The sequence below is a fragment of the Leptopilina heterotoma genome, unplaced genomic scaffold (assembly GCF_015476425.1).
Source record: "Leptopilina heterotoma isolate Lh14 unplaced genomic scaffold, ASM1547642v1 Lhet_15, whole genome shotgun sequence".
Classification (NCBI taxonomy): Eukaryota; Metazoa; Arthropoda; class Insecta; order Hymenoptera; family Figitidae; genus Leptopilina; species Leptopilina heterotoma.
Genome location: NW_025110867.1, coordinates 801,513 through 828,854, shown reverse-complemented (window position 1 = coordinate 828,854; position 27,342 = coordinate 801,513). Strand labels below are relative to the sequence as shown.

Sequence of the window (27,342 nt, the reverse complement as noted above, 5' to 3'; positions counted from 1 at the left end):
GTCCCCGGGTCCGGATGGAATCCCTTACGAATTTTTAAAAAACCTCCCAAATCCCTGTATTAATTATTTAGTTCGCTTATTTAATAATATAATGAAAAGTGAAGTCCTACCTAACGCGTGGGGAGACACTTTCCTAAAAATGATACACAAAAAGGGAGATAAAACGGATCCGGCGAATTATCGCCCAATAGCGCTGATGAACTCCATTTTAAAAGTATTCATGCAAATACTTGCGGAACGATTAGGAGGATGGCTAGAAGAGGGTGTCCTCTTGCCAGAGTGGCAGGCGGGATTCAGAAAAAATAGAAGTTGTCTGGATAATATATTTACACTCAATGCATTAATACAGTCCCGCCTGTCCCTCGACAGAGGAAGACTTTTCGTTCTTTTCGTAGACTTCCGGGGTGCCTTCCCCTCAGTGAACCACAACCTACTCTGGGAAAAATTATATAAAATCGGAACCGGTAGTAAATTTATTAACATATTAAAAAATCTGTACACTAAAGCGAATATAGCAGTAAAAAACCTAGGAGGTATATCAAAGAAAACGAGTGTAACTCAAGGGGTTTTACAGGGGGAGGTCTTGAGCCCATTACTTTTTGCGACTTTTATTGCTGACCTAGAACAGTTTTTAAGGGAAGAGGGAATTAGAGGGGTTTCAATAAATCATTTAATCGAAATTACTTTAATTGCATATGCAGATGACATTGCAATCGTGGCGGACTCCAGTTCAAATATGAAAAAAATTTTAAAAAGTCTTAAAAAATACTGTGATAAAAACTTTCTAGAAATAAATATAAAAAAGACTCAAATTGTTATATTCAAAAAAGGAGGTCACGCGCACAATCACAAATATGGTCGATTTTTATATGATGATAAACGGGAAATTGAGGTAGTCTCTAACTACGAATACCTGGGCGTACTTTTTTCGAATTCCGCAACCTTCATAAACGCCACCAACTCTGCTATTAGTAAGGCAAACCTGGCGGTGGGAACGACGGTATCGCTAATTAATAGATTAAATTTAAAAGTCTGGGAACCAGTAAATAAACTCTGTACAAGCTTGGTTACAAGTACATTATTTTACGCAATACAAGTTTGGGGTTTAAGATACTTAGAGGAACTCGAAAAGATACAAAATTCATTTTATAAGAGATTACTACTCATACCAATTAATACTCCGGGTTACGCGTTGAGACATGAACTGGGATTATCTAAATTGTCTCTCGCTATTTTTAAATTAACCTTAAATATGATTGAAAGAATTCTTTTAATGAGCGATGACCGTTACCCAAAAATCTGCCTGCTACGCTTGAAAAATATAAGTCAAAAAAAAAAAAACTTAGGAAAATTCAACTGGTATGAACAGGTGGGACGATGGTTTAAACTTATAGGTGAGGAACTCGAATGGCAATCTCTCACGATAGAGAAGCTGCAATCGAAAAAGAATATGTGGATAGAAAAGTATGAGCATGTACTATTTATGGAGGATATGAACAGAATTGTCAAGTCTGAATCGCTGCGAATCCTGCCACAACTAACCCTGTATAAAGGTCCACAAAAATATTTACAACTAAATATGTCTATAGATTATATAAAATTATTAGCACAAATTCGTCTTTTAAATAAATATCGCTTAAAAATATCAGTTAACAAAAAAACATATGGGTTGGAAGTGTCGGGATTTTGCGGGGAATGTGGAGCAGAAACTGAAGATATGTTTTATCACATAGTAATGAAATGCCCACATTACTCAGAAGAGAGAATTAAATATATAAGTCCTTCATCTATTGAAGATAAAATAAGGGATGCTTTTTTAAATATTTTAGAATCTCCGCAACTTATTATTGTAAAAAACTTATGCACTTTCATGACAATAGTTTTAGAAAAAAGAAATAAAACAATTATGTAATTTAAATAAAATACAACCTGCGACAACCTCTTTGTATTGGCTAATAAGCCATAGAACAAATAAACGTATTATATTCACTCCACTTTCACTCTACTTTCATTTCCCTACAAATTTTATTTTCCTTCCACTTTTACTCCACTTTCACTCAAAATTTATTTTCACTTCACTTCACTTTCACTTATATTTTATTCTTACTCCACTTTCACTCAAAATTTATTTTTACTCCTCTTTCACTTCACTTTCACTTCACTTTAACTCAAAAATTATTCTCACTTCACTCTCACTTAAATTTTTCGTACTCCACTTTTACTTTCATTCAAATTTTATTTTCGCTTCACTTTTACTCAAATCTTACTTTCACTCCACTTTCATTTTCACTGAAATTTTATTTTTCTTCCACTTTCACTTAAAATTTATTTTTACTTTACTTTTACTTCAAGAACGAGTCGTAGCACGAGTGAAGCGAAATGAAAATGAATGTGAAAGTGTAGTGAAAATAAAATTTGAATGAAAGTGAAAGTGAATTGAAAGTGTAGTAAAAATAAATTTTGAGTGAAAGAGGAGAGTGAATAAATTTTGAGTAAAAATAAAAGCGGAAAGGAAATAAAATTGAAGTAAAAATGAAAGTGGAGTAAAAATAATATTTGAGTGAAAGTGGAGTGAAAATTAAATTGTTGTAAAAGTGAAAGTGAAGAGAAAATTAAATTTGAGTAAAAGCGAAAGTGAAAATAAAATTTAAGTAAAAGTTAAATTGGAGTGAAAGTGAAGTGAAAGTGGAATAAAAGTGGAGTAAAAATAGAATTAGAGTAAAAGTGAAATTTGAGTGAAAGTTAAATTGGTGTGAAAGTGAAGTGAAAGTGGAATAAAAGTGGAGTAAAAATAGAATTAGAGTAAAAGTGAAATTTGAGTGAAAGTTAAATTGGTGTGAAAGTGAAGTGAAAGTGGAGTGAAATTACGTATTCGACCCCTAGGGGGTCGATTACACAATCTCACTTCACTTAACCCTTTGCTTAAACTTTATTTCTATTTCACTTCACTTTCACTCCAATTTCACTTGACTCTTATAAATTCCACTTTCACTTCACTTTCATTCCACAAGTGATGTCAAAGTTAAGTGAAAGTGAAGTAAAAATGAAGTGAATATGAAGTGAAGTGAAACTGGAGTGAATATAAATAAAGTAAGAGTGAAGTGAAAATGAAGTGATTCTGGAGTGAATATAAAGTGAAGTGAAAATGAAGTAAAACTAGAGTGAATATGAAGTGAAGTAAAAGTGAAATTAACGGAAAGATTGAAACAAATATTTTAAAAAAAATAATAAAGAAAAGAAGAAAACGACAAATCGTAAAAATGAAAAAGAGTTCAGAAAAAAGAATTAAAAACCTCAAAGAAAAAGGGATAATGAAGAAAGAAAAAGAAAGAGACTAAAGAAAGGATCTCTCCAATTAGCAGTTAAACTACTCCAATTAAACTTGTTATCCGTTTCAAAAAAAAAAGAATAGGAAAAAGACACCAAAGATACCTCTATTTAGAAGGAAACACTACTTTTTTTAAACCCCTTTTAACCCCAGGAAGTAAATTATGAGCTTGTCAATTTACGTGGCACGGAATGTGTGTATAACGAACTTTAAAGTTTCTTTCGATAAACTAAAACTTTCAGCTGACTCCACTTATTTCACATCGGGCAAAGATTATAAGCCATCTACACCTACACTTAAGCACTTATCACTCGTTAGGGTATAAATACCTCGCGTAAGTTTGTGTGTATAAAACCAAACCCACCCCCTCCCTAAAAACATCCCCTATTTTGTCGAGGGCGGTTAAAATGACAAGAAACGAGAGCAATTCAATTCTTACTTGAGAAAATTAAGAGAAAATTAACTAGAACTTTTCAAGGGACGCAGAACGTTATAATATTCCCTGAAGGGAAAATGGTGAAATAAAATTAACCATCAATATAGAAAATAAATGTCAAATATGATAGGGGAGGGAGATGGTTTTGACAATGTGGTAAGACACGATATATAGAAAGGAGGAAATCCCTGTGGTTTTGTCATTAGATGGCTAGAGACCATAACTCGAGACTATAACAAGGAAAACCGACCTCGAATGTAATTCATCCTAAGTCTAATATCCCAGATCCTCTATTCCTGGATACTACATCCCACAATTTTAGATCCTTCATCCTATATTTTAGATCTTATAGAATGTACTATATGTCTTATATTTCCCTAGAGATATGAGAATAGGCGAGAGGGGGTAGATTTTACCCAAAATCTCCCTATTTTCTCTTTCGCTCTACTGATCCCTAAAACGTCGTCAAATAATCAATTGATCCCTATTAGTATGAGGGGTTCGATGCAGAATATCATGTTCTCTATGTATACCTATATAAGGTTTGTCTGCCTTCATAAGTCTTCTTACATATTTTGCATTCCCGCTCGAGCGCTTTAAATCATGCAAACTAGATCCTCTCTCTCTCTCTCTCTCTCTCTCTCTCTCTCTCTCTCTCTCTCTCTTCCGTCATCTTTTCATCCCACTATCCTGTGATTAGGCTTCTTTTTTTTAAAGAAAAAAAAAACTTTTTCTTATATTACGTAAATTCGACCAAAGTTTTAACGAGCTGTCTTTGCCTTTTCACGATTTCTGAAAGCTCATCCTTTTATATATACATAAAACTATCCGTAAAATGCAAAGGAACATGAAATGCTAAACGGAAATTTTCATTAGGAAAAAACATATATATATATATATATATATATATATATATATATATATATATATATATATATACTTATAAACATATTTCGAGAAACAATTTTCATTCTATCCCTGTGGAAAATTGTGAATCTTAAGCGGTTTTGGAAATTAATTCTCCATAACGATGAGATGAGAGAGAAAAGGAGTTTATCAACATTTTGAGAATTTCTTATTGTCCCCCCCAAGAGAGACGGTATGAATAATATATACAAATTACTCTTTGAGAAGAGGAGATGAATTAGAGACAATATGATATTTAATGAAAACAAGAAAACACGATAGTATGAAAAAGAAATTGATGACAAAAAAGGAAACAGCTCTATTATTTCCCAGTAGAGAAAGTGGTTTTATTTCTCTTTTTCTTCTCCTTCGTCTTCTTCCTCTTTTGATTTTGTAGAATCATGGGCAAACATTAATGGAGAAGAACTGTTTTAACCAGAAAGGATTTACCAGGTATTTGTGTTGCATCAATCCGTTATGTTATCTGGGGACTTGTTAGCTCGATCCTTAACCACAGTACAGTTAATCAATGCTTGTAACTCGACCCTGTAGGGAGATTAGTCTGCGGTCACTTTCCTACAACCGTTCAATTTTTCCCCTTCTGTTTTTTTCATCCACGTTTCTTTTATTCTCTTTAACCCCTTCTTTTCTCTTTATCGTGACCCTATTTTTTCGAGAAAGGATTTAGATCCTTCTCTGGAAATCCTTTTGCCAACTAAGTCGAGGGCTATTTGATGTCATTAATAATTCTGACGATTAGTAACACTTTCATTTACAATTAGCAACACTTTATGAAACAATTTGTAACACTTCATTGTGTGAGAGAGAGAGAGAAAGGGTAAGAAAACAGAAGATCATGCTGACTATGAGTAAAAAGAAGTTGGGCTAAGTAATTCTTGTTGAGTGTGACTTGTGTCAATTACCAGCCGATTAGAAAGGTGCTGCGGTTCCTAACATCTACGCTGACCTCAGACGCATTATCCAAGAACATTCCATAAAACATAAATTGTAATCTAATTTAATAAATGGAACTTAAAATCAACATCTTTACATTTTATTGACCCAAATAAGATTTCTTAGAAATTTCTTATTTAAAACGAGGAAATAAAACGTTATAAGAATGTAGGTTATGAATCGACGTAAGAGTATTAAAAACTATTAAATTACATCTGCTATAGAAATAATTTGATGTCCATTGTGTCTGTTAAGGAATATCTAGATTAAAATGTAACTTGTCGTTAAATAATAGATATTTAAAAATTTGTTGGAAAATATAGGGGAGACTGGGGTAAACCCGCTCACTAGCGATTTGACGCTATGAACTCAACTTAAGATGGAAATATTGGTACTGTGTCAGAAAAAAAAACGTATTTTGGATTTTTAAGTTTTTCGATCATTATTTTTGAGTATTAATTTATCTGGCAAATTTTTTTTTTGCCATTGGATGTCCTTCTTCGAAGTACATATATAGTTTTGTCTTATTTTAAAAAGATTTAATTAAATTTATTCTGAAATGTGAGGAATACACTCGGGGTAAAGCCGCTCACTTAGTTTTAAATTTAAAATTTAGAATAAAGTAATTTCACGTATTACATTTCAACAATAACACAATTTATGACTTATTAAAACCAAAATTGTAACTACATTTCACTTTCTCTTAATAAAATATAACACTATTTAAATCCATAGTTGTAATTCATGAAATCTATGTTCATTATTTATTAAACCAATTTGTTGTTTATAGAATTGTTTATATAACTCATAAATTATCAATAATAAATCATACTTAAGACGGGAATAAGACGAACTTTAATATTTAAAAAATAAAACTGTTCCGTCTTGAAAAGATAAAGTGAGCGGGTTTACCCTGGAAAATTGTGATTTCGAAATTTGGTATATGTTTATTAAAAAGTTTCTCTAAGTAAAACTAAAAAAGATAAATCAAAAACTCTTTTTTATTTTTTAGTAGAAATCATAAGCTTTCAAATGATATAAATTAACTTGGATTTAGAGAATAATTTCCTAGATTTTAGCCGATCTGAAAAAAAGTGAGCGGGTTTACCCCAGTCTCCCCTACACGAATTCCTAATTGAGAAGTGCGAGGCAAGCCGTTAAGAAATTGTTGACTCTATACTTGAGACTAATACCTTCATCAATGAAATTGTTGATCGTTCTAAAAGAAAGTGTAATCTTGTTTTGTTTAATCTTCCGGTAGTTAACAATTAGAACATAAGTCATAATTGTACGAAGGGGCTTATCCAATTTATGGCGGTGATTCTCCACGTAGCGCATGATTTAGTTATTACTATTACTGATTTTTTTTTCAAATTGAGTAAAAGTCGATATAGAATCTTCAAATTTAGTGTTTATAAATGAAATATCAGTCGTGGGCCGGACAAAATATTTATAATTTTTCTATTTTTTAAACAAATTATTTTTATATATCTGTATACACTTTGCGGCTATACTATCCAGTCATGGTAAAATGAAAGCACCTGTTATATTTACAGTCAATTTAAATAATAATTATTTGTATGTTATTTTGCAAATTACAATTGTTTAACAATTATTGCTTCACTCTGTTGTTACACGCTGTTCAATACAGAAAAGCCGTACCATGACAAGAAGGCCAGACCATGACGCTCAAGAAAAACTGATTTTTTAAACAATTTATTAGCGATTTTCATTCTGTTTTATATTTACGTCATTTATATTCACTGATATAATACTACTACACTTTAATTGACTTAAAATATAAATAATTATTAATTTTCTTGAGAAGTATGTGAAGGCCAGACCATGACGATTCTGTGATTCCCTATGCAAGTTTGGTGCTTTTAATGTGTAAAAAACAAAACAATTAATTCTCAAATTAGTTTCTCTCTTATTAATTTACTTAGGAGAGTTTGTTGTTGCGTTTTACTAATATTGAGTAAAGTTTCGATTTGATTTTTATGTAAATAATACAATTTTATAAAAAGGCCAGACCATGATGCAAAAACGAGGGACAAGAATTAACATCAAAAAAAATTTTTTTAAATAAATTTTTTTCGCAAGTTCTTTGTTTTTCACAATTCTACGAACATAAACAATACGAAACTATGAATAGTTTTTAGATTAATTACTGTATTTTATTAAAAATAACAATTTTTTTATATACATCGTACTGGGGACAGGCCTTACCATGACGTTTTAGCACCTTAAAACAGCTTTTAAAGCTAAATTATAAATTTTTAAATGTAAACGACTATTGGCTTTTGTTTGTAAACACAGAAATTAGTTTTTCTCCTTGAATTCATTGCAATATGTGCAACTAATTTCTTAAAAAATACGAGGGACATTGAATTGTGCACTACGCGGAGAATCACCCTTATATTGAAAATAAACAATTTTTGAGACAGGAAAACACAGTATACTAAATGAAAGCGTTTACATTGGATCTCGAGGAAAATTAACAAATTGAAACAAAGAAAAGTTTCCAGTGGTAATAAAAAATTGTTTGCTTTTCCCAGAGTCGTTTCTCCATTCCTTAGACAACGGTAGTCTGTAGTATTCTTAACAATCGGTAGAAATTTTGCAACAAGTGCTTACTTCATAACTAATTAGAAACTTTTGGAATGGCCAAAACTTTGATACTCAGGTTTTTACCTAATGTCAGAAAGATAATTAATACAGAACTCCTAGTTTAGAATACAATAATTGGAATTTAGGAGAATTTACATTAACTGGAGAATTGCTTAATGCTTACTTCAGAAAAACTAGGTTTCGAATTAGTAGTCTAGATGTACATGGTCCTTTGGGAGATTTAGTAATTCAGGTATTGATGATTATGGAAAATGTTAAGCGTCAATAGAAACCGTACCTAAGGTATTGATGGTCATCAGGATAAGGGGAAAGTTCAGATAGTTTGCTATCAGTACAATTTTGGGTACAATTGGGAAGCTGAAAGATCAGTTCTGTTTTGAATTAGGTAAAACAGGTGTTTGTCGTTCGTGTAATACTGTTAGAAAATCCAGTCCAAAGATGAGGAGGATATTCTGAACGTGAATCTACATATCATTCGACGACCTAAGTGCAAAACTTTATAAGACTCTTATATCGTCAGGAGTCGAAGACATTATATGGATATATTCGGTAGACCTTATCGTGATGGCGGGGCTTTTCACTAAATAACAACCAAAACAGAAAGTCAGTATGATCGATTGTAAAAATGGGAAGTACCTGCGGTATAATGCTTTGGCTAAATCCCTCACTAGTTGAGTTACCAAATCAGATTTTTCTAACTTCTTAATGGTGCAAAAAGGAAGATGTTTTTATCAATTTCGGAGTATCCGAGAATATAAAGTAATTATGGTTCAGAGTTTTCAGAAGTGAAAGGCTAATCGGGTATTGATGGTAATCAAAAAGATTAGCCAACTATGATATCGATCGTCTATTATGAATAATCCAAATTGGATTATAATGCGAATTAGCAGATTAAGTGCCTAATGGTAAATGGTTAAAATATTGCCATACGGTATTAACAGCTGAAAAGTATTTAAATTAATCCCTAATTTATAGATTATGGTACTAAAGTGCAGAGAATTGTGGATCGATACAAATAGCTTTCTTTGTATCTAAAATTTAAATAAAATTACTAAATCAACTACCTTTAATATCTAATCGATTTAAAACATTTGATATTAATAAATCCTTTGCAAATTAAGAAATAGAAGTATAATTCTTCCAGGTAACAATCAAACAATTTAACTACGAATTTACTACTTTAGCATTTACCAGTACAATAATTAAGGCCATAATTTACAAATGATTAATTAAACGTCCAATAATAATTACCTACACCAGGTGTTAATAGAAGATTACATGGATCAGTTAGCAATAAAGATATAGCTTTTCCGCTATACTCAAGAATCTCCCGAACTAGGTCAATCAGCAAAAATTGCAATAGAATATCTAAATTAAAGTGTCTATAAAATATTTAAAAGACTACATCAAATTAAATGATAACTTTTTTCAAGAAATAGTAATAAAATAAATTACCGGTAATTAAACAAAAGTAATCGAATTAGAATTCTAGATAATAGATGGAAAGAAAAAAGTTCTTCTTCAATTCGAAGTAGTGTATTAACCCTTGGGGTCGAACATGTGGCTACTTCACAGGAATATCATTAAAACATTATAGTTTTAGTCTTAAAAGATTTCATTTACGATCATCATTAGATTTCTCCCTCAGGAAACTATTTGGTAAAAAATATAAATGACTGGAACGTTTTTGGTGGATATTTTATGAATGGTGTGTAAAGAATATGAGCGGATGGGAAGAAGAACTCGATGTGACGCTCCGCTGCACGCTGTATTGTCAGTCAAGAGTTCCAAATGCCAATAAAATTAAAGTTTGAAATTTTGAATTTTAAAAAGTGCTACATTATAGAAAATAAAGAGGCGCATCTTTTTTTCCTTTGAATTTTTTTTATAGGACAATTAGTTTAAATAGTAAGTGCAAAAAACTAAAAAAATTTTATTTTTATTTTTCATTCAATTTTAAAACATAAATCATCGTAGTTAAGACAAATATTGATAAAATTAATCGGTATTTGATATACAAACTCCTTAGGGTCTATAGAAGACGATAACATATCAAAAAACTTAAAAATTATTAATTGTTTAATAATATTTAATTATTATTAATGATCTACCAGCAATCACATTTTCTTACCTTCGCCGACAAAAAGTCAGTGGGGAAGTTTCGAATTAAAAGAACTTCCAGTGAGACATTTGTTCTTCAATGTATAAAGATGTTTTCTGAAAAATTTCAAATTGATTTATTGAAAAGTTTAGAAAATATCGAAGTTTAAACAAATTGCGCGTGGCGCGCTAGCGAGTCGCCGTGTATAGAGAATTATATTCTGTGTATAAATGATCTGCTTCTCATAACTTTTACATATACATTTATTTACTATCGCAAATAAATTGTTTTCAATTATATTAAACTTTTATAATAATAAATAATAAAATTATTTAAACATTTTTTAAATGTAATATATAATATTGAAACCTTATATTAAATTATTATAATTAAACACATTTTAATATGTGAAAATAAAAATAAATAAAATATTTTTTAAATACTAATAAATGTTAATAAATAACTCAAACTAATGTTAAGGCATTTCAATAACATATTTAATGAAATACTAGATATACATTAATTAAATTTTTCCACTTTTCTTTTGACGCATCATAATATTTCCTTTTTCGTTCTAATGACATATTTTAACAATAACGTTAAAGGTAATATTTCACATTCTTAAAGCGTAAAAATTTTTAACAATAATTAAAAATATTTAATATAATAATAATATTATAATATAAATAATATTTTATTCTATTCATTTAGTAAAAATTTATTAATTTAAACATTAAATCAATTTTAATTTATCAATATAAATAATTTGAAAACAATTTATTTGCGATAGTAAATAAATGTATATGTAAAAGTTATGAGAAGCAGATCATTTATACACAGAATATAATTCTCTATACACGGCGACTCGCTAGCGCGCCACGCGCAATTTGTTTAAACTTCGATATTTTCTAAACTTTTCAATAAATCAATTTGAAATTTTTCAGAAAACATCTTTATACATTGAAGAACAAATGTCTCACTGGAAGTTCTTTTAATTCGAAACTTCCCCACTGACTTTTTGTCGGCGAAGGTAAGAAAATGTGATTGCTGGTAGATCATTAATAATAATTAAATATTATTAAACAATTAATAATTTTTAAGTTTTTTGATATGTTATCGTCTTCTATAGACCCTAAGGAGTTTGTATATCAAATACCGATTAATTTTATCAATATTTGTCTTAACTACGATGATTTATGTTTTAAAATTGAATGAAAAATAAAAATAAAATTTTTTTAGTTTTTTGCACTTACTATTTAAACTAATTGTCCTATAAAAAAAATTCAAAGGAAAAAAAGATGCGCCTCTTTATTTTCTATAATGTAGCACTTTTTAAAATTCAAAATTTCAAACTTTAATTTTATTGGCATTTGGAACTCTTGACTGACAATACAGCGTGCAGCGGAGCGTCACATCGAGTTCTTCTTCCCATCCGCTCATATATAAATAGAAAGTGGTCTTTATAAATATAGAACTTAGATTTTTTCGTAAGCGTATATATGATTAGGAGTATTACTAGGGTTGCTGTGTGTATTTACGGTCGGTTATAGGGGGAGTAATAATCGTTAAGCTTCATGTATTTAATATCAACTCGGCCCTTTTAAACCAACATCTTTTATGATTTGTTATATAATATTCTTCTTCAACTTAATCCCCCTTCTTTGAAGTCAAGATTTTTATTTGATCACAAAATTTTATTATTTTTAACGAACTTTATTTAATATTTCATAATAACGGTACATTTTTAGTGAATTATTAAAAAACAACATGGATTGTAATAATTAAGATTTTAGTTTTGTAATTTAAGATGCAATTTACCTTACGGTAAGGTAAAACTATTATATTAATATATGCAGAAGTTAACTTTTAGATTTTAAATTTAAGATTATATAACTTTCGTTTAATGTGAAATTTTAACTTGAAAATTATAAGTCAAGTTTCAACTTCAAGAGTTCTTGGAGATTTAAAATGAACACTATCTTTAAAATCAACATTTTCCTTGGGGGTGAGCATATAACTTTTAGATCAAGTGGCATCTTTATGACAAACAACGTATATATACTGGGGGATGATAAAATATCATCTTTAAAATTAGCTTTATCTTTTCGAGAAGTTCATTAAATGTAATGACACTTTAAAAATTTACAAGTGTCAAATTAAGGCATCTTTTAATTAAAATTTTAAACTAGCCGTTAATTTAATTTTTTAAATATTTTTTAATGAGAAACTACTACTCTATTGAAAATAATTAGTTTCAAAATTATCGAAATTTGAATACATTCTCTTTGACCCTCAACGTTGATTTAACGATTTTTGCTTTTATTTGTTGTACGTCATTATTCTCCCTTTGACTGTCATCATTAAAATTCACTATAGAAGCTTAATATTTTCGAAAAAAGGTGAAAGATGAGAAAAAAATTGTAGGGAGGGAAATAGTAGCAGCGATAAGGAAGATGAAAAAGAAAAGGAGGGAAAATTAATTTAAAGTGCGAGTACCATTAAACTCTTCTAAGAGAATAAATTTCTAAAAGATTTGTAGACACGATTACGATTTTATCATACGACCGCAATTCAACATTGAAAACAATCAACGCTACAAGAATTAAACAACCATCATCAGACAAGAGAAACGTGCTACGAATTCAAAAGCAGATTGGAGTTAAAGCCCCTTAATTCCAATCGGACAAGATCGCCCTCTATTGATCATTCATTTGCTCTAGGAATCCTGCTAACAAGTTAATAACCAAACGGGATTAGTATGCGGATCCATTATTTGCCCCGGGGAGAGAGTGGTAATAAAGTCTCGGAAAGTTTTTGAAGGAAAGCTTTTCGTCTTAACGTATAATATACTATCCGTTAACTTTAACTGTAGGTCAAACTGATAAATCTGATTTGTAACATCCTCGCAAAAGTGTCCTCTATTTTCTTGCCTAATCGAAATTTTTAATTTTTCCGTTTCCATAGACATTTATAGAGCGTTTACTTCGCAGTTCTTCTTTTTTTAGTCTTTTGGCGTCTCTGGACCACTTGGATTTCTATTTCTCTTTTGTCCTTCTAAGACAACGTTTCTTAGAACAAGAGCGCTCACACGATTTCTTATTTGTCTCCTGCCTCGAAGTCCTTTCTTTGAACAGACCAAACCCTGGTAGAAGTGAGCATCTTCCGCTCTCGCTTCTTCGTGTTTAACTACGACCTCCTGTATAAGGGTTCGTGGGACTTTCAAGCCATTCTTAATGACTATGCTCATGTTCTTTTGAACCTCGCACAACTTCAGCATTTTGTTGACTTCTTTCTCCATCTCTTCTTCCTGCAGCTTGATGCTCTTGTCTCCATTACAATTGCAGTTCTTGATGTCTACGTCAGAAGCATTGCTGAAAACAGACCTGCAACGCCATCAAAACTGGAAGGACAGCATTAGAGCAACAAGGTGTACCAATAACGCGTTGTTGCCCTCCTGCATCCTTGAGCTATTTTCCACCGACTACGCGCTAGGCACTTGACGGTCGGAACCAGTGAGGGATTTAGCCGAAGCATTACGCCACAGGTACTCCTCATTTCTACAATCGTTCATATTGACTTTCTGTTTTGGTTGTCCTTTAGTGAAAAGCCTCGCCACCATAAGATCTACCGAACATATCCATAAAGGACATATCCCAAAGGACTACGTACACCTAGATTACTAATTCGAAACCTAGTCTTTCTGAAGGAAGATAGAAAAAAATCTGGTAATCCTTAGTACATTAGTGCTCAATAATTACAGTTTTGAAATATAGCTTAATTCTAATTGCTCATAAGTCTTCTTAAATACTTTATGTATACTACACTATAAAAAAAGGTTCTAAATTAGAGCTGATTTCGGTACTAAAATAGAACCAAATTACGATTTAGTACCAATTTTGGTACTAAATTAGTACCTTTCTTTTTACAGTGTAGTACTAGGTATAGACTTCTAATACTTAGTACTTCTAGAGAGTATAGTCATTACAAATATTATTCGTATTGTAAGAAGGAAAGTCTGTATTAATAGTTAATGAACCCACGATCAGAATGTAAGTACAATTCACGTAGCCTATTAATATGTATTAATACTCCATCTACAAATGTCTGATTAATACTTAATACTTCCATCATCCTCATATCTTATGCATATAATCTTTCTGGGGCAATTAATCACTGAAGTAAGAATTTACTATTTATGCTTCAGATTTTCAATCAGTACTAGAAGCAAATTTTCTATTCTTTTCTTATTATTATCTAATGCTGTATTTTTCTGACCCTTTTGAATATTTTATTTTTTATTGACAGTTTACTATTTTAGGTTTCCTTTGCTAAGTTTATCGAGGCTATTAAAGCAGTTCCTAAATTATAGATTCAGTTTAATTATTAAGGTATAACCTTTGTTATTACTAATTCTGTTGTTACAAAGTATGCAATTACAAAGTCTGTATTTACAAACTAAGCAATTACAATTTCTGTACTTAAAATATGTTCAAATACAAATCCTGCAGTTTTGTATTTTGCGCTACTGAAAGCAAACCTTTTGTTTTAATGATTCCATTTTCCACTATATTACTAATTGTTAGTAGACTAATAGTGAAACTATTAATGAACTAATGGCAAATACAAAATAACATTTCATCCTAATCAGTATCCATACCCAAATATTCTGCAATTATTGACTATTAATCATCTAATCGTTATTAATAATTAACACCACAACTAGCAATTCTCTATTGTGCCTTACGTTGATAATCGCACTGTTACTTAATCTTGAAAATCAGAGTACTCGACAATCACTGTTACTTAATTTTTAATTATGACAACCACTGTTTCCTAATCCTGACAATCAACGCTATCTAATCTTTCTAATCATTATTAGCTAATCTTGGCAAATATTGTCAGATATTATTGATAAATATTGTTACATAGTCTATGTTGCTGTTGCTCTGCTTACATAGATATAGTCCCTATAAGTATGGTCACATAATCTGGCTAAGTATGGTCACCTAATTCAGCCAAATGTTTTCACACATAATCTAGAGAAATACTGTCACCTAATTTTTATGAACATGATTACCAAATGATGTCAAGTGTTATCATCTAATGTTTCTAATCATAGGCACAACTTGTAATTCCTATTGTTTACTGATTCTGTTAGTCTTAAATAATTAGTGGTCCTACAATTCTTTATTGTTAACAGATCCTGCAATTCTTTACTGTTTACTAATCATACAAGTTGTCATTATTTATTACTAATACTACAAATCTTTATTACCGACCAACCTTCCTAATCATCACTAATGCACTAAACTATGAAATCTCCATTAACACATAACCTACTGTCATTCCATTAAACTACAAAATTCGACTTCTAAAAGTAATTTTGAAATTTTCCTCTTCTGACAAATGTAACCAAATGTTTCAATCACTGTGAAATTCGAAAATAGGAATGTGTAATTTATTCTGCATGTTGATGAAAGGTAGATAGAAAGAAAGATATAGATAGATAGATAGAAAGATGGTTATAAAGATAAATAGAAAACTAGATGGTTTTAATATTTCACGAACGAAAAGTATCATTTTTGAAAAATTCATTTCGTACTTTCGAGAAAGGGAAATGGATCGAAATTCCTTTTTGATCTCCCCCTTATTTTTTGAATGGCAGTAACTATACATTATATCAGGAACATTAAGTCTGAAGGAAAGGACTTTTAAAAGTGCATTCGAATTTTATGAACGGAAAACACAACCATCATTTCCCGTGTGGTGTGGTATAATTCAGCAACAGCAAAAGGTTAATGACCTTCATTTATGGATATACCTATACATATATATATGCCAGTGACTAATAACTCACTCGGATAATTACGAAAATTACAATCTACATTAACAGAACCGGTGCTAAATCTTCGTTATCAAATGCTCCTTAATATTCTTCATCAACAGCATCCAGCCAGCAAAATATCATCAACTTCTCATCACACAATTTGCAGATATTCTTCAAGAAATCAACTTTTCCCTTCATTCTATACTTCTCTGCTATCTTTTTCTTCTTCATGAAAAGATGTTTATCTTCTATAAAGAAGAATAAATTTATTTTCTATAAGGAAGATAAAAATTTCTTCTCCATGGAAAATATGTTTATCTTCTTTATCAATATCTATATAACCTTAATCTGTATCCTTAAGGCTGAAAGTTTACATTCTCTGTCTTTGAATAAATATTTATTTGAATTCACTACATACTTCCACTTATTTACCCCGAATAGTCGGATTATTTATAAACAATTACAATTACTAGGACAATAATTTTCCAAGGTGGCAGTTCGTCATAATTCTGGTGATGAACTTGTCTAAAATCGTTCGTAATATGCCAGAAATGAAATTTTATTCTATTCATCAAATGAATAAAGTTTTTGATCTTTTGCCATAGGCAAAATTTCACCACTTCAGGAATTTGTATAATTTTTTTCACACTCAAAAGAAGAGGGGAAATTGATGTATTCCAAAAGGGATTATTAATTAATTTTCCAAAAGGAGATCATTAATTAATTTTCTAAAAGGGATTATTAATTAATTTTCATTCGATAAAGTTTCCAAAAGGGATTATTAATTAATATTTCCCCCCCCATAAATTATCTTCTAATGTTAAATTTTATCTTTTCAAACTTTTCGCAACTTTAAAAAAGAAAAACTAAAATTTAAGTTAGAGGTTACAAATTTAGATAAGAAAAATTAACTCACTGTCTTTCACGGATAGTGCACCGATAATCCAAAGCGGTAAAAATGGAATCAAAAGAATATAGAGGTGTCTGGACCATCCTCGATTCCACCCACACATCCGGAAATTAATCATGATCCCTCTCTTCTCATAAACAACAATTATTCACCATATTAACACCACTTTTTTTTACTACCCACAATAAAAAAACGAAAAACAAAAAAAAACAAAAAATAATCCCTACTTCTTCATTCTTTTGATACGATAAAAAAACTCCCGTAAGATCATCACCATCATTCAAAAACAGAATCTCTAGGAATACAGAAGGAAAAAAAAATTCTCCAAAAATAAAACCCACTTTTTCTTTTCAAACAGATTTTTTTCTCACTATTTTTAATAAACGCACCACTGATACTTCCAGTAAAAAATATTTTTAACCATTTTCTTTTTTTTTTTTTGTTATTTAGATAAAAAAAAGCCAAAAATCACTCACATTTTTTGCAGACACATTTTTTAATTTCTCGCGCGACAGTTTAAAAAAAAATCTCGCGCGCGTGTTTTTATATATAAAAAAACGTGAGGATTCGAGTAACGTGCGATGTAACACAACCGAGAACGGCGAGATTTCGCTCTCTGCCGCTCTGCGTCGATCGAAAAGTGCCGGAGGATAATTGTGCGCGAGCGCGCGCACCTGTTTCTATTCGCATGCGCTTCTATTGCCCAATACTATACATATATATGTGTGTATATGTGGGAAAAAAAGGATGGTATAAAAAGAGACACAGGCCAAAGGAAAAGGGGGTGTGGGGAGAGGGGGTGGATTCACGAAGGGGGTTGGAAAAAAGAAGAAGCCTCGGTCGCGGCCACTGGGCCATTACTTTCTTTAACACGAGAGGAGGCGCGCACACACATCAGGAGGTCCCTTGGGCGACACACACGAATCCTGTTAGGAAAAAAAAGTCCTTTCGTTAAGGGTTGAAGACTAGTTCGTCCTCTTGCGAGAACTCCTTTTGCCCCCGGAATTGTCGCAAGTCAAGAAAATTCAGGGGAAAAGTCGCAAAAAGTGAAATTGACTCAGGAAAATAATGAGGAAAATTTCAGGGAATTTTATCAAACGAAACTAGGAAAATTCCGAAATTTTACAATTCGTAGGAAAAGTCTGAATTTTTATTTCCTACGAACCCCTTTTTGAACCACCTTTGCCTTCAGGATTCTTTCAAGTAAAAAAAATTCAAGGGAAATGTTGGGAAATGTGAAATTGACTCAGGGAAATAATAAGGGAAAATTTTAGGAAATTTTATCAAAAGAACTGGGAAATTTTTCAATCCTTATTATAACTCGTAGGAAAATTCTGGATTTTCATTTCCTGCAAACTCCTTTTGACACAGGAATGGCACAAATAAAAAAAATTCAGGACAAAAGTCGGGAAAAGTGAAATTGACTCAGGGAAAAAATGAGGGAAAATTTCAGGGAATATTATCAAAAGTATTGGGAAAATTTTAAATTTCCATTTCTTGCAAACTCCTTTTCTAAACCCTTTTGCCTCACGATTTCCTCAAATCAAACAAATTTATGGGGAAATTTGGGAAAAGTCAAATTGATTCAGGGAAATGAAGGAAAATTTCAGAGAATTTTATTAAATGTCCTAAGGAAAATTTGAAATTTTTAGAATTCGTAGGAAAATTATATATTTTTGTATCCTGCAATAATTAAAAATAATAAAAAGAATTAAAATTCTTCGTTAAAATAAAATAATATTTTCATATTGTAAAATTTAATTAGGCTTGCAAGCTTAACAAAGCTTGCTGCAATATATGACTATTAAGTTATTTTTGGAATTTTTAAGTAAAATTATTTTTAAAATTGTCAATAATTTCAATGTACTAATTACATTTCCTTTTGGAGTTGAATTAATATTTGAAAATACTTACATCTTATTGCAGTAAAAATAACTTAAGCTTGCAAGCCCAATAAAGCTAGCTGCAAGATATTAAAATACAAATATTTTTAGAATTATTCAAGTAAAATTACACAATAAATAATTTCTAACCAATGATAGTTTTTCAAGAGTTGAATTAATATTTTAAATAAATTTAATTTTAATATTGCAAAATTTAGTTAAGCTTGTAAGCTTGATAAAGCTTCCTGCAGTATATATGAAAATAAAAATATTTTTAGAATTTCAAATAAAATTATTCTTTAAATAATTTATAAGCAATAATAGTACTTCAAGAGTTAAATTAGTATTTAAAATAAAATGAAATTTTAATATTTTAAAATGTAATTAAGCTTGCTGCAGTAGGTATATTTAAATTAAATTATTTTTGGAATTTTTAATAGTATATTAAGCAACAAGGATATAAAGGCAGCCAATTTGTTTACGATGATTTTTGTGACACGAGTGGAGGTCGAGGTCAGTCACTTGTTCGACTTATATGAAAATGGCGGCCGTTTTCTCCCTTGGGCAAAAATAACGCATGGGATCAGCGGTTATGTTTGCACATGGGAGAAAATGGACGCTATTTTCATATGGTCGAACAAATGAGTGACTTTACTCCCTGTCGTCAGCTATCTAAAAGCGCCATTTTTGTGGATGTGGGATAAAAATATAATTATTCACTAAATTAATAATTTATATGGAATGACAGTTTTTTTATGAATTTATTTTTCAAATAAAAGCAAAACTTTAATAATGTAAAACTTTATTCTATACATTCTCTAATTGAAGCAAATAGTATTTAGTTTACAGCAATAGAAATTATTCAATTCAAGTAATTATTTATGCCCGTTTATACGAATAAATAAATAAACAAATAAAATAAATAAATTATTTACTTGATATTATCGACAAGTAATCGGTTATTTGAATGAAAAAAATGCTTTTTTAGTGTGACATTTAATTATTTTTATAAATTGTAAATGATATTTTACTGAAATAAAGATAACCAACTGTCTGGGATTGATGTTCAAAGAATTTTTTTTAAAATGATATAAAGAATAATTTATTTAAAGCAGAATTTTTCTTTTAAATTCTACAAAATAAATTCCATTGAAATATTGTAAATAATTTTAAAATTTTTGCTTTGAATAGTGGCGAGAGTGACTTGGCATTTGCGAGTGCCCAATGGGAAATGCCAGTGTAGTGCCGATGTTCACCACTGGCTTAGTACTCAGACGATTGTTCGGCGTAGTCTAGCCGAGCCTCGACAATTAGTGCTGGCGCAATACAGAATTTTTGTTTCGCCAAAGCTTGGACAAGCCACGGCGGCAAGTGCTGGCTGAGTATAGACAAATTGTTCACAACGCTCTTTGCCAACATTGCTTTTTTGACATAAACTTGAAAAAAATTATAAAAAAAGTTTATGAATGTTTATAAATATAAATTTATTGAAAAAAATTAATATTTTACTTTTCAGTTGTTCATTTTTTATTTTTATTAAATTTAATAATAATAATTTAACATAATTGAAGGGCTACATAAAATAAGGGGACGAACGCGAGGCTTGGAAGGGATACTACCAGTCGGGTAGCAGTGACAAGCCTTGAGCCGCTCGCTGCTACCTGACTGATATTATCCCTTTCAACCACGCGTTCGTCCCCTTATTTTATGTAGCCCTTCAATTGTCTAATTTTGTAAATAATAAATTTATTTAAATAAATTACAATTATAAACAAAATTTAAACTTTAATCTCAATAATAATTTGGATCCTATTAAAATACTATATTATACTTCTTACTATGAATAAAAAATTATCAAAAAATTACCACGTAATTTAAGAATTACGTAAAATGTTAAATGCAATAAGTAAAGTAATTTAATTTAATTATTAAAAATTTAGTTTAATTTATTTTATTTCAATTTATTATTTCTAACGTATCCCTATTTTTTTCTCATCTTTGACTCAACAATTGTATGTCTGAATGATACTGAGATATTAATACTTTACTGTACACATGTGTCGTTAGCATAGTGGTTAGAGCGTTAGTCTGTTAGTCCGTAGGTCGTAGGTTCGATTCCCCTCGTCAGCAATTTTGTTTATTTTCATAGGTTTGCGATATTTCAAGATTACAATCGTTAGGTACTAAAATATGAAAATCTAATGCACACTTACTGTAATTGTTTATTATTTAATTTTTAAATGTTATAAACAATTTTTTTCTACTTCATTTACTATATCCATTGTTAGTCTACATCTTTAATACAATTTCTTTAAGAAGAGAAATATTTTATGAATAATAACTATTTATTAATATTATTTACCATTTTGTTGCTAAATTATTTATAATTATTAATTTACGACTAATTAATAATAATACGGCATTTATTGCGGCAATATTCTCAGCCAGCACTGATCCAGTGCTGCGCCAGCGCTGTCTGGCAGCACTGGCAGGCAGTACTTCGCCAGCGTTAGACAGCGTTATCATCCCAGAGTTATGCCAGTACTGCCAGTGCTGGCGCAGTACTCCGCCAGTTGTAAATTTCCCATTAGGTGATGAAAAAAAAAATATTGTTACACTCGAAACGATATTAAGGACCGATTATTTTTCAATTTTTTCATTTTCTTTTTGTTTTTTCTTCTTTTTTTAGCCTTTTTCCTTTTTTTCCTTTCTCTTGCTTATTCTCTTTTCTCTTTTTTTGTTTTTTTTCCTCCCCTTTTTAAGTTGCACGCACTCGACGTTATATTCTCTGTGCCCTCACTCTCTCAACGAGTCTTGATCCTCTTGGGATAATATCTCTCTCTCTCTTTCTCTCTCATTTTCTCTCTTTTGCTACCTGCGAAAAGGCGAATGTGAAAACGTGACATGAGAGAGGGAGTTCTATATATATAGTTGAACTGAAATTAGTTTTTAAATTTTATCTTCCATTTTCTTCTCTTGCATTTTTTTTTTTTTTTGCAAAAGAGGTCTTTCACTTTAAGTGCAGCAGGTAAAAAAGTTGACTGATTTTTAAAGAAATAACGATTTTGTCATTCCTTTTTTGTTTCTTTCTTTCTTTGTTTTTTTTTTGCTTTTTTCTCCTCTTTGTAATACCCGCTTTGGTATGCACTTTTTGATTTCTTACTGCGACTATATACTAGTGAAAAGTTCTTCGTTTTCTTTTTACGAGTCAGCTAGAATGGAACAAAATTGAGTTATTTTTTTTCTTTCTATTGTTTTTTTTGCCTCCATTTGACCGAATGTCACGATATTTTTAAGAAATGTGTGAGTGAAATATTGTATTTGAGAATTTTAAATTTAGAAAGAAAAATTGATTGATTTTGCAGTGTGGAGAAATTGAATTACAGTCGAACCTCGATATATAGGAATTACAGTCGGACCTCGATCAAAGGGACTCTGAAACCTCTATATAAAGGAATACAAGTCCTTCTAACGAAGTTCTAATTGTCAGTTATCAGAAACGTTGTATACACTCGAACCTCAATCAAAGAGACAACATTAAGTATCTTCATTTGATTTATTTATACACCTCTGTTTTTGAAATTTATTTTTCTTCTAAGTCTCAAGAAGTCTATGTATAATGTTTGTCCCCTAGTGAATTGTTAAATACAGTTTAACCCCACTATAAGAAAAACAAGACAAATCTGTCTTTATAACGAGGCTCAAGTGTCATTTACTATCAAAAAATGAACAATAAATTTTTTTGCAATTTTAAATAAAAATAATAACAATTGAAATAAATTAATCTGAAATCTTAAATGTGACGCGCTCCCAAGAAAGGTACCTAAGAAGCAAACGAATTATAGGTTGGGTTCGAGTTAGATTCATCTTGATTAAAAGTTCATTTTTAATTATTTGAATTTGAAACCAATATTCATTGAATATTTTAAATATAGTGAAGAATTAAAGACCAACAATTTTTAATTAATAATTGATTTTCTTTCTGTATTTTTACTTACAAAATTTAAAACATAACCTCAAATTTTTTGCTTCTTAGGTACCTTTCTTGGGAGCGCGTCACAAATATAGTATTAAAAATAAATAAATAAATAAAAATTTGTTGTATTTCTGCATAAGAATACATTTAATATGATCAACTCACTTATCAAGTTTCCAATGCAATGTAATTAAATAAAATTGTATTAAAATAATAATCAAATGTATATCTTAGATACTTAAAACAAAATGAAGAAATATAATATATTAATTTAAAGTTCGAGTATAGCATAAATTATTGAAAAGTAAAGAAAAAGAAGAATCCCTCTAAAGTTTATTAAAACTTGTTAATTTAAGTTAAAAATAAATCTCTCCAACAGAAATTTATACAGAACCAGAAATTTCTCTCACCGTCTTCTTTAATAAGACATTAATTTTGTTTATAGATAAAATATATAATAAATTCAATTTTCACGTTCTATACATACCTATATCTTATATATAAAACCAGGGTATAAAACTACTTTATTGGTTAAAGGAATTAAAATGTCAAAGAAAATTTCTTCAAACACATAAATTATAATATCAAAGACAAATTTTATACAATTAACATTTATTAAATATTATAATAAAAATAGTGAAGATATTTTTTTTCTTAAATAAAAAATAATAAATAGTATTTACGAAAACAAATTGTTAACGAATACTGAAAAAAATTATATTTATCCAGGTGTAAACTTATCATATCATTTATTACTTTATCTCTCTCAACCCAAATAGCGTGTGTATTAATTTATATTAAATCTCTTTCACCCCGTGCGTGAAAATAGGTGAGAATTTATATTTTCAACCATAGCGCACACGAAAATATGCAATTTATATCCCAAAAGTAATTAAATGAACAGTCAATACTTAAATATGTGCGTGCAGCAAGAAAAAAACAGAAATTATATCTTTAAGATAAAAATTATATCAGGTTTTTTGTAATTAAAAAATTACAGATCAAGAGACATAAGAATCTTAAAAAAAATTAAAATCAACTTTTTGTTAATCAAGTATAAACGAATAATTATTTTGATATTTAGGTCAAAAATTTACAAATGAAGTTATATTCTTATTGGAAATGAGAATTTTTTCCCCCATAATTTTCAATCTACATCATTCGTTATTCGTATTTATTGGAATCAAGTAGAATATTAAATATTAAAATATTTGTCATATTTCATTCATCCAATCTCTCTGAATACTGATTAAAAAGTACTTTCAATAGTTATGGTTCAATAAAAATAAAATAAAAAAAAAGAATATGTATATTTTTCAAATTGAAAATACATCCGCATTTGAACGACATTGTCGTATATATTTCTGCCAAGGAAATGGAAAATGCTTCAACTTTTATATTATTCTTTTCTTCTTACATGGATCTTTAGGTATATATATATAGATAGAAATATATATATATATATATATATATATATATATATATATATATATATATATATATATAATATTCTATATATACTCTTCTGTTGGCGGTTACATAAAATAGAAATCGACTTTTAAAAGTTTTTGACGGTGATAAACACTTCCAACTTGGAGATATAATAATAAATTATATTGTACATAAAAAAGGCAGAAAAAAGTTTCTCAACAAGTTTTCACTATTAGGAAAAATATTTTCTATTGAATTTTATCTATTATTGTCGAAGAAAATTTTCAGTTTTTTTTCAAAATTTCGTTGAATTTTTAAAACTAAATAGATGTACTTTAAGAGAAAATTATTCAAATTTGATTTATAGCAAAGAAAAAATTCCTGGTTTGGTAAAAACAATCCCGATTTTTCCGTATTCGATTCCTACATGGGAATCTACATGGGACCCTATATTAATAACCATGTAAAAGCCCATTTTCATAAAGGAAACCATATGGATTCCCATGTAAAACCGTATGGGACATTGTGCCAGATATTTCTTTAAGAAAAAATCCCATGCAAAATCTATTTTCATTTTTCTCTAGGTATAATTTATATCCATATTCCTATATTGAAAATTTCCACATGGAATTTTACATTTTACCCGTTTTTGCGTAATGCCCGGATAGAATTTTGAAAATCGACAACATACACCAAACATTTCTAAAATTCAAAAAGAAAAATTTTAATTCATAAATAGGAATTTGTTATTTATTTTTAAAGTCATTTCTAAAACATTTCTAGAATTCAAAAATAAGAAAATTTTGATTCATAAACCCCAATTTTCCCTAATGGGGCCTTAAGGCAGTAGTCTCCTTTAGAAGGTGAAAAAAGCGTTTTTTCAGGAATTTTTTTGAAAGGAAAGGAAATGATTGCGGTAAACGAAATTTTTGGGTGATATTCTACTGTATTTGAGCTTCAAAAAAAATAGTTTAAATAATACTTTTGTCTAACTATTTTAGTTCAAATAGAAGATAATTTAATACTGAAGCGAGAACATTTTGATTTTTGTCAATTGGACAAAAATTCTTTTTGCTATCACCGGCACCGTTTTCTATGACGTGTGAAAATGAAAATTCGAGAAAAAGCGATTTAAAGTTTTATGTCCAAAAAATACAATTTTTATGATACTTACACTAATTAAATTTTAATCAGCTATTCCTGGCCTATATAGTAGTCCTTCCTCTTTCTCGAAGAACTAATTTTGTCGAAGATTTTCTTCTCGTCGAGCGGTCCGAGCCTCCTTGCTTGAAAATGGCGAGCGCCGGTTTTCCCTCGTTATGCGATCCGCATCGATATTATCGGCAAACTTTTTGCATTGCTGCTCGATAACAATATCGAGCAGCTACATAGTGGTCAGTACAGATGCATAGTCCTCGTTAAAAATTCCTGCAGCCACATTTGCTGCTATTTCGACGATTTTAGAGCCAGAATTGACGTATTTTGGGTTTAAGCGCCACACAAGCGAATTGAACGATTCGTTCGAATTTTGAGTACACCTTTTCAGGTGTATACAAGGTGATACATGGTTAGGTAAACAATAGAACGCATGAAGGGGTCCCAATGGGAAATTTACAACTGGCGGAGTACTGCGCCAGCACTGGCAGTACTGGCAGCTACGCTGACATACAGAACTGGCAAAATTCTGGGATTATAACGCTGTCTAACGCTGGCAAAGTACTGCCTGCCAGTGCTGCCAGACAGTGCTGGCTGAGAATATTGCCGCAATAAATGCCGTATTGTTATTAATTAGTCGTAATTTAATAATTATAAATAATTTAACAGCAAAATGCTAAATAATATTACTAAATAGTTATTATTCACAAAATATTTCTCTTCTTAAAGAAATTGTATTAAAGATGGAGACTAACAATGGATATAGTAAATGAAGTAGAAAAAAATTGTTTATAACATTTAAAAATTAAATAATAAACAATTACATTAAGTGTGCATTAGATTTTCATATTTTAGTAACTAACGATTGGAATCTTGAAATATCGCAAACCTATGAAAATAAACAAAATTGCTGACGAGGAGAATCGAACCTACGACCTACGGACTAACAGACTAACGCTCTAACCACTATGCTAACGACACATGTGTAGAGTAATCTATTAATATCTCATTATCATTGAGACATACAATTATTGAGTCAAAGATGAGAAAAAAATAGGGATACGTTAGAAATAATAAATTGAAATAAAATAAATTAAACTAAATTTTTAATAATTAAATTAAATTACTTTACTTATTGCATTTAACATTTCACGTAATTCTTAAATTACGTGGTAATTTTTTATTAATTTTTTATTCATAGTAAGAAGTATGATATAGTATTTTAATAGGATCCAAATTATTATTGAGATTAATGTTTAAATTTTGTTTATAATTTTAATTTGTTTAAATAATTTATTATTTACAAAATTAGACAATTATGTTAAATTATTACACAGGCCTACAAAATTTATAATTTTATCAGACGCACAAACGGGATAAGTCATTTCCGATGTAATTTGTCACCCTGAATCCAAAACTGGCAACGAAATTGCTCTATCACGTCAGGATTCTGAGATCCACAATTATTTTAAATTTCGAAAATGTGACACCAGATTCTTAATAAGCGACCTCAAAAACACCCGAGTGAAGAGTTTCAAGCGAATCCGTTAAATTTTTTAAAAATATGTCGCCATATTATATCCGCCATTTTGAATTTCAAAAATCTGACATCGGATTCGTAATTAGCGACCTGAAAAACCCCCGAGTAAAAAGTTTCAAGCGAATCCGATCAATTTTTTATTTTGACATACGCCATATTGGATCCGCCATTTTGAATTTTGAAAATCCGACATCGGTTTTCTAATCAACAATCCCAAAATATTAAGAATCAGATTCTTAAGTTAAAGTACTTTCCAATTATTCT

General features: G+C 30.0%; 1 protein-coding gene across 1 annotated transcript in view; it reads right to left on the bottom strand.

The window, feature by feature from the left end:
- The window catches only part of LOC122498524 (hemicentin-2-like), a 331,240-nt gene extending 313,529 nt beyond the window's left edge, over positions 1 to 17,711 (bottom strand). Inside the window, exon 1 of the mRNA XM_043606296.1 lies at positions 17,100 to 17,711. Within this exon, the coding sequence (XP_043462231.1) occupies positions 17,100 to 17,211 (112 nt within the window). The 5' untranslated portion in view covers positions 17,212 to 17,711. The remainder of the gene's footprint in view (positions 1 to 17,099) is intronic.
- Positions 17,712 to 27,342: the final 9,631 nt, after the last annotated feature.